General features: G+C 35.9%; 1 protein-coding gene across 4 annotated transcripts; it reads right to left on the reverse strand.

Annotated features, from left to right (window-relative positions):
• Window positions 1-1,028: 1,028 nt before the first annotated feature.
• On the reverse strand, window positions 1,029-8,488 carry LOC147532955 (S-adenosyl-L-methionine-dependent methyltransferases superfamily protein). 4 transcript variants are annotated; one of them, XM_086645127.1, is made up of 12 exons: window positions 8,109-8,488; window positions 7,900-7,995; window positions 7,377-7,460; window positions 7,113-7,187; window positions 6,543-6,623; window positions 5,905-6,044; window positions 4,650-4,895; window positions 3,646-3,820; window positions 2,635-2,718; window positions 2,201-2,339; window positions 1,753-1,955; window positions 1,029-1,493 (listed from the first exon to the last, which is right to left on the reverse strand). In XM_086645127.1, the coding sequence occupies exons 1-12, from the start codon at window positions 8,235-8,237 to the stop codon at window positions 1,311-1,313; spliced, it is 1,635 nt and encodes a 544-aa protein (XP_086501253.1). In that variant the 5' UTR covers window positions 8,238-8,488; the 3' UTR covers window positions 1,029-1,310. The 4 variants fall into 4 exon arrangements, with proteins under 4 accessions (XP_086501253.1, XP_086501256.1, XP_086501255.1 ...); XM_086645130.1 differs by having other exon boundaries at window positions 4,650-4,892; window positions 8,109-8,332; XM_086645129.1 differs by having other exon boundaries at window positions 4,650-4,892; window positions 6,543-6,619; window positions 7,109-7,187; window positions 8,109-8,332.
• Between the last annotated feature and the right edge of the window lie 580 nt (window positions 8,489-9,068).

The following is a 9,068-nucleotide window of genomic DNA, read 5'->3' on the forward strand; positions in this document are numbered from 1 at the left end:
AAGGACCGGTTCGATTGTAATGATGACAATGATGATGATAAGAGGTAAATTAAAAATCCAAAGACAATGACAGTAGTCTGGTCAAATCAGATCTAAAAGAAGCATAACAAAAGAAAAAAAAACCTTCAAATCACTAGTCCTCCGAGAAAATAAATTTAATTCTTAACAAAAAAAAAAGAGAAAATAAATTTAATTGATTAGGAGTATCTTTGGAACAAAAGTATTAAAATGATCTGAATGATCATTACAAAAATTATTTCACACATAACTCCCATTTAGGCATAAGTGACATGACATTTTTTGTTATTTTAAAAAGTCACACGATCTTTTCCTTACTATGTCTAATATTTCAGACCGTGATCAAAACCTCCCGGCAGTCCTATACATGTGACTAGCTATCAAGAAATAATTACAATAGTTAAACAATGGTGTGCAATGTCGATTAGTCATAACCACATGTTACTGGATCTAATCCTCCGCGAAAAGTGAGAAGCTCTGCATATTTTGACCCATATAAAGTGAAAATAGGGTCGCTACTTCATCAAAACCTAGATAAACTTGAGTCAAAAGATTTCGATTCAAGGTAGATTCTGGAAGAAGTGGAAAATCTTCGGGATGTACTTTCTATAAATTAGCCAATATATATATATATATATACTTGGCTGCCACCAACTATCCTACTTATATTTGGCAGAAGTTGCATATCAGTTGCACAGTGTTTATACGGGTCACATTCCAAAAAAGAAAGAAAGAAATAGTGTCTATATTGGATTTCCACACACCACCAAAATATCCTTCTTGAGTTCTTGTAACCTTTTTGTGGGGGTGCAGTACCACTTCACCAAGATCCCATGTGCACATAAATCATGTATCTCTAAATTAAGTAGAGTCATCCAAGAAATGGGGTAATCTACAAGTGCTAGACACGTGACCTCTAGGGTTTTAGATGGGATTTAATATCATCCAAATACCCTATTTATTTGCAAATAGATGGATCCTCTAACTGGAAGGAGAGTTGAACTTCAATGAAAAAAAGAAAAAGGACTTAAATATAAAAATAGTTACTTAAACATTTAAGAAAAAATCATAATAATTGCTTAATAGGTTAAGGACTTCTATCTACTACAACTCTAAATTCTAAATAAAAAAGAAAGATGATTTCGAACATTTGAAGATTCAATAATGCTTTGTGAGGATAAATGAAGTACTAATGTAGAGAGAATTCCATGCCTTACCGATGTATCTATGAGATGCGAAATGAGAGAGAGAGAGAGAGAATACCATGGCTTATAGGTGAAATAAAATTGGCATCAAATTTTTCGAGCAATTATTGCCACATTACGAGGAGATAACATGGGATCAAATAAGGGCAACATTACTGCTTCTGCTGAATTGCCTCGCTCTTGGAGAAACAACAACCTGTCAAGAAGAAGCAGAGTTTCCACCAGAGGTCCCAAAGCCGCTCTAAGAGCCCAATAAGGACCTACAAGTTCCTGTTTAGGACAATAATTAGTACCAATACACCATTGTTATATAGAGATGACATGAAACTCACAGTATAATTCGATAAACTAAGTTAAGGAAATGGAACAAGATGAAATTTATTCTCTAATTTTTTTACCCGCCAAATTCATGTACAAACATAAACATGAACTTCTGAAAGGAACATCTACTTGCAAGATCCACAAAATAAAGCACAAAATTCACTTAAAACTTCAAATGCATATGTGAATTCGTACAACTGCAACTTACTATGAAAGGTTTAGCTTCCATCCATATCCCAAAAAAATCGATCGCTTGAGTCGGTACGAGACCAAGGCGAGACAATCCAGATGTGCAGAAATTTTCGAAAAGGGAATATTGATCAGGAGATCGCTTGTCCAAAATTTTGCTACTGTAGTTGGAAGATAGATCATGAGACGCATCAGCTGCACAGGTTAAGCATGTTTTTTTATCTGCACAATATATCCTTATGAGTAAACACTAGTAGGTAATGTCAAACCGTTATAACTGAGGTAGGCGCCCTCAAATACCACATAATTACTTGTAATAAACCATATAACATGAAATCCATAACCTGCCTCCAGAATTTGCGATTGGGAGACCATATTTATGGTCTATCTGCGGTGAGATTTCCATTATCAAGATGTTTAATAATATGAACTAATTTACTATGAGGCATTTCGGAGAATGAGTCAACCTTTTAGCATTGCATTAATGTTTTGCTCTTGAAGTGTTCCAACTAAGGCTCTCATTTGTTGTTGCCGACGTAAAGCTTTTCCTTGCCGGCCTATTGAAGGACTCCTCGTTAGGACTTCTGGATAATATTTATGAAGAACCTGCGATAAGAAATGTATGACTTCGCAAGAGCAAAGAAGGGATTTGTTTCATCCATCAAATGCAAATATCTGTTCAAGACACAAATTTGGCGCAAATATACATGTATATATATACACACAGTAAAAATAAAAATTAAGTAGTATCCCATTCGAAGTTCGAAACATGAACTCTCGTCACATTAGAAATCTTTGATTATTCAAACTAATCGGACTTCAGGGAGTGTAATGAGAATGGGGTAGCAATACATCAGCTAAATAGCTATAAACAGGGCGAAGAGAGAACAAAACTACTTACCATCTGAAAGACCGCCCTGAAAGCATGCAACTCAAAATTCTCAAGAGCTGCAACTTCAGACAAGTTTCTCCATCTCTCAGCACTCTAACAAGGTAAAACTAGTCAATGGTTTTTTCTTTGTACAGCAGATTATAAGCTACAAAATACAAATGATAAAACCACAATGCAGCAGTTGTTCATCACAACGGTAGTGCATATTTCTCTTTCTTCTATAGTTTAATTTCTTGCATTTATCTCTGGTGGTGATTGTAGTAATAACATTTATGTGACATCAGTAGGGCTAGCTGTCTGGTCTCAAATGGTCAAAAATGGTCACATAGGTACGAGGTCAGTGCTACAGAAAAGGCCAAGCGAAAACGGGATTCCGCCTTCGTTTCTTAATTTCAGTTTGAACATCGTTAGGTTTTACCTTTGGCCATCACTACAGGCGTCTGTCACGATGAGCAGACAAACTCCAAAGTTGAGATAGTACATGTGTGTGTGTGTGTGCGTGCACATTTAACATGTAAAGTATTATCTTTGTCTTTAATTTACTTTTTACCTGTATAAATAACATGGGCACCATTGTGGATGTCGCAAAAGAAAGGTGAAGAAATCCCAAACTTGAGACATTTACAAATATAAATACATTTGTATCTTACTCTCTTATCTTTTACTTAAAAGCTTTTACATTCTCAACTTTCAACAAAATGATAGCTAGCTCTAGCCTATCATTTGCAATTTTGCATTTCGCGCAAAACCAATATATGTTTGTTTGCAACTAGCTAAAAAATTTATACCAAACTAGAAAGTGAGCACAAAGAAATGACTTCTATTATTTTCTTTTCATTATAATCGGAGTTGCAAACATAACGTTGGAGCTACACCACCATACAACTTAGAGCCTCTCCAACATTTTTAAAGTTTCATAACCACACCTATTTAGCCTGATAAATCAATAATTAAGTTGGCTTGCCGAAGTTTGTCTGGGAAGTCTTTCCACAAAGAAAGAATCACAAACTGATATCTTACCTGACAACCAAGATCACGTGCATCCTTTCCAAGTGACAGTCCAGCCAAACAAACACCATCACTCATTGGAAAACCACATAGAGAACTGGATTTCTCATTACATTCTTCAGAAAGCAAGTTATAACAACATCCAATGCTAACTATTGCTTTTACTTCTTCACATTCAACAAAAGTCCTGAGAAAATAAATGAGCAGTTAAATTGGATCAGATATCACCGGAACAAGAACATTTGGAATAGGAAATGTAGCACAAATACGCTTTAAGAAAATCAAAATCATGATATTTGGCTCACACTTGTAGACTGGAAAATGATCGAACTTAAGCGGAATATGACTTATAAAGCTTAAAGACCTCTTATGCCATTATAAGAACTAAGATCTTTTACATGACACCTTAGAAGCTTAGGATTCTCAGAAAGGTCCCATCATTTTGACAAAATGGATATCACATCATTTTAGATTTAGAATAAGCAGGTCCTTTATGCAAATACTCAGCTCTTTACTGTCTCATTATGACTCATCTAAGTCTAACTTATATGAATCTGAGACGTATGAGTTTGAATTGTTTTGGTCAAGGGCAAAATAGTAATATCAAGCTATTCAAACAACGGGATTTTGATTTATTTTATGTTTTACTGAAATTGATAAAAAAAAAATGAGCCCAAGATGAGTGAGACCTATGAGTCAGATAAAAAACAAACTATCTAAAATTTGTCTCTAAGTCAACACAGATTTAAGATCTGACTTTCAAACGAAACAAACACCACCTTATTTGTTGAACAAGATATTTTCCAAATTTTAGAATAGTTCTATAAGGAAATGAAACTCTTACGACATAATTACATGTAGTACCACAACACTTACTAACTTCTCCGTATTAGCCACAATATCCTAAATACCGTCAACCATGGCATGCAAATTCTGCTGCGAATAATTTTGTGTTCTAGTAGATTGAATTCAAACTGCTATAAGAAAATCAAAATGGAAGCAAACCCAAGAATTACCTAAGCATGTTTACTGAAAGGTCTCCACAGGCATGCAGTCCAGCAAGAACCAAGCTTGGACCAGATGGTTTCCCGGGATTCGCTTCCAATCCTTGGAGGAAAGGTTTGTCAGAACCTAAATTATCTCTCTTTGGTTGTTCAACACTGTCTTTATCTACTAAACTGCCACTCAAAGCTTTCAATGAGTCACTTGACAAAACACGACATGTGATTGTCTGCGGGACATTCAAATGCTCATTTCCTCTTCTGATAAAAAAGGAGCGCAGTGTATCATAAAAATAAGGTATAAATAGTGAATCAAAATATAAAATTGGATAAACACATGCTGGCATACATAGCAACAAAGGTTAAATCATCTCATTAAATGTACAAATGCACTGGAGATGGATGAAGCCATTTGATGTTGACATTAGGTCTCTTCCTAAGTCATCAACCAACTTAACTAGAGTCTAAACCAAATGACGTGTCACACGATACCGCTCAATCAGGAAAGCATAAGAAAAAAAAATTATCATTCTTGATCGACTATAGCCACACCAAATGATGTTAGTCACTCAAGTTTCACTCTTAAAGATCCCACATGTATAACTTACAAAGACAAAGCAACATGGTAATATTTGTATTACCTTTGCCGTTCATGGCCAAACTTTAGAGAGATCAAAGATGAGATTCTACATAAGCATTCGAACAACTAACATAAACATGATTGGCATACTTCTATAAACTGACAAGCTCCTAAGGGAAACATGCACAATTACTGTAGTAGGATAATTACGAGTAAGGAGGAAAGGGAACACCTTTTACTACCTTAAATTTAGGGTTGAGGCGGAAAGGGGGATAATGATTTCAATCAAGGGGTAAAGCAACAATGTTTTGAAGGTCATTAACTGTTCACCCGTGAATGTTAATGGCGAGTCATACAGCCAAATACATTACCACAAGAGTTGTGAAGGAGAATTTTTACCTTGCAGGTGTTGGCATCTACATGTAAACCTAGCTAAAAGTCAGTGAATAGTCAAGCTTGAAATAATGAGTGGAAGCTGTAGCTGCCATGCCTAAACCTTGGTGTAAACTCAAGGTTTACACAGTACTTCCACAACACGCTTCAAATCTTAGAACCTTTTTTATAACCATAGATTCCTAGGTAACCCAATAAAGGGAGATCCCAGAACTCCCGCATGTTGTACAATGATAATTGACCCAAGGTACCTTAAATGTTTCATAGAACTAGACCTGAATAGGTTGCTTCACATACTGTAGTTTCTGCATTTTAGCTGCATAATGCTTCATAATTCGCTTCGCACGTGCACTTGTGACTGTTCCATGATGTGAAGAAGCATCTATAGCGACCACTGAGAGCTGGTATTGGAAGGATAAGACTTGAGCAAGATAACCCTAACAAAATTACCCAATAAACAAGAGTTCAGAAATCAACAATACAATAACTTAACCTGGATAACATGCAGCTTGTTTTGTTATTTTATGGTAAAAGTAGTATGAAGTTTTCTTTTTGGCCAATGCTAGGCTTGTTTACACTCTACACAGGGTTTTGTTATTTATTTAGCTCCGTACAAGGCTACAAAAGAAACCTCATTAAGAGAGTGTGCCTCCGTGTAGCGTAAATGACCCTCCATATAACGCCAGCCTTCTTTGTGGACAAATCAGATACTGAACAAGTCAATGTAATTAATCTGTATACTTTGCAGTACGTAAATAGTATGTTGATAATAGAAACAACCCAAAAGATACTGCTGCAATTTCCTAGTATTCAGATAAACAACTCTTTTTGTGAAGTAGATATTTGTGTATGAGGAGAACTCCTGAAGTACTACGGTTCTGAAATAAATATACCTATGCGTATAGATAAAAGGCGGGAAACAAATAAGAGCGAACCTGACCAGCACCAACATCAACTATTGTTTGAGCTCCAACATTTCTTGCAATTGAGCTGATAACTGCAGCAAGTATTTCTACCTGTTCCAAGCACTCCATTCAATAAAATGGCACCAAAACCTTTTTGAAGGACAAGGAAAATCAATTGAAGATTCAAGAACACATATCATCACATTTGGACACTTATATGTGGAATAATTATAAACAAGTCGCTGTTATTAAGTTGATGCAACTCAAACAGAGGTCGACATAGAGTTTAAACAAAGACAAGTATTCCGCTTATTATGGTATCCAAGAAGTAGCATCACCGTTGATAATTTGATAATTGAATACAAATCCAGATACCAATTTGGTGGCACTTGATATTAGCATATTAGTAAAGGGTATTGGTAGCACACGGTTGAAATTGGATATGTTAATTGTATTATCTACACTTAATTCTTCAAGAAAATTCTGCATTTGATGCTTCAACGGATATTAGTCTTCATGCTGTATATTTTAGCTACTAATTACCAAAAATTTCCTATACATTACATGATGAAAATTTGTGAAGGATAAAAGAAGACCTACTTCATGTTTCTTCTTCAAATTCATGCCTTGAGCAAGAACACTCCCAAGTGAAGTCACATGAAAATCTGGCAACATCTGCATTAAGTTGGAAAATGAGTTTTAGATGTCCGAATAATATGCCCTGCTGAAACAAAACAAGAGTATCCCAGATAAACACACCCATTAGAGGTCCAAAACCCAAAGTATATTCAAATAGTTGAATTTGTTCTAATTAGATAACGTATTTACCCCAATAACATTTACCGATATGATATTTACATTTACCTTATGCAAATCCGCCTGCTCCCGCGGAAAAACAAGAGATCTAGAAGTGAGGACGAAATCCTTTAGTGAAGACGGCCAATAGTCCTGAAGCCAAAGAGATGAATCACATTGCTTTAGAGACAAGAACACCATTGATATAAAAAAGCACAGTGTCTAATGGTCTGTATGCATAACTCTAGAGAACCTTGTTTTCACATAACACCAAAGCAGTTGAGGAAGGGGGTCAACTAAATCTCGGTCCCCGCCGAATTCGGCTAAATTCAAATATGAAAAGAATTGTTGTTGTTAATTTGTGGAAACCAGAACTTCTAATTGAACTCTATCATAACCACCTCATTTATACTAGAATTACAATCAACAAACCTATATTAGAGTCTTAGTTTGTTTCCTCTAATTCATTCTTCGATCAATAAAAATACCATTTAGTTGCTTCTATCATTTCTTTAACTCATTGATCATTTAGAGAGAGAGAGAGAGAGAGAGAGAGAGAGAGAGAGAGAGAGAGAGAGAGAGAGTATTCAACCTGTGCTATGCCAGAAGGAATTTGAACAATATTTGAAACGGATTCTTTGCGAAGACAATCAATCCATTGCTTATCAATAGACTCCCACTGTCTATCCTGTAAAAGAAGAAGAAGAAGAAGAAGAAGAAAAAGAGGGAGAATGATGAAGAACAAATATAAGCAAGTTTTAGTGGAAATTGCAGAAGAGAAGAAAGGCAAGTAAAACAAACCTTGAAGAAATTGACGACATGAGAATTGAGAAGGAATTTATAAGGTTTGAGGAAATCATTAATGGCGTTAATCCATTCTAGGGTTTGAGCTGCTGTCTCACATGAATACTTGAATCCAGTACTACCCATTCGGAGGGATTGCTATTTTGCGCGCGAAGGAAATGCAGAAGCTTTTTGTGTGCAAGGAGAATGTGATAAATGGATCAAATGATCCAACCTTGCGCAGCTAATAGAACTAACAAAACAACTTAAAAAAATGCTCTCAACCTCTTAGCGTTTTGTGAGAGTTTGCAACACTTTTCTCAACTGTAAAAGAGCAATGGGATTATGTGAACTTTACATTACTTTTGAGTTTCAGAAAATAATCCTAGATTAGAATCAGAGAGTAAAAGTTTCACGACCTGTGGTTATAAAGAAAACAACTCCAACTCTTTGTTCCATAAGAGACGTTGCTTAAATGTGCACGCTTCTGAGTTTGGTGCATATTCCTAAAGGGTTGTGTTATTTAGCCATGTGGACAAGTTTAATGTGCTTTTAAAATCTCAATCTTTGTTTTTTTTGAAACACAAAAGTCAATTTACTCAAATGTATTACAGAGTAGCCCAAGAAGTAAAACAAAAGGTTTAAAAACGGGACTAAACTGAAATAAATGTGAACAACAAACACTTCAAAGTGATTTTAAGGGTTTTGGTGGGCTATCGCTGAGGTGGCCAGGCTGTGAGCCTCATTGTTGCTCCCCCGATTGCAATACTCCACGGTAACATGTAGTAGGTTAACCCTTGCTTGTAATCCGTTGATTTCATTAATCAATCTCCATGGGATTTCTTCATCGACGGCCGAGATTAAATTGATCAAGACCAGGGCATCCCCTTCCACTATAAATTCCGTCAACCCTAATTCCACCCCCAAATCTAGGGCTGCCTCCATTCCTTTGAGCTCACTGTAAATCGCCGACCTAGA

The sequence above is a fragment of the Eschscholzia californica genome, unplaced genomic scaffold, assembly GCF_041429995.1.
Source record: "Eschscholzia californica isolate CP2 unplaced genomic scaffold, dmEscCali1.0.p SCAF_6, whole genome shotgun sequence".
NCBI lineage: Eukaryota > Viridiplantae > Streptophyta > Magnoliopsida > Ranunculales > Papaveraceae > Eschscholzia > Eschscholzia californica.

Coding starts and splice junctions, on each gene's coding strand:
- LOC147532955 (XM_086645127.1), bottom strand. CDS start 8,237: ATGGGTAGTACTGGATTCAAGTATTCATGTGAGACAGCAGCTCAAACC. Junction 7,188..7,376: donor AGCAGGCGGATTTGCATAAG/GTAAATGTAAAT, acceptor AACTTAATGCAG/ATGTTGCCAGATTTTCATGT. Junction 3,821..4,649: donor CTTTCAGTAAACATGCTTAG/GTAATTCTTGGG, acceptor TTATTTTCTCAG/GACTTTTGTTGAATGTGAAG.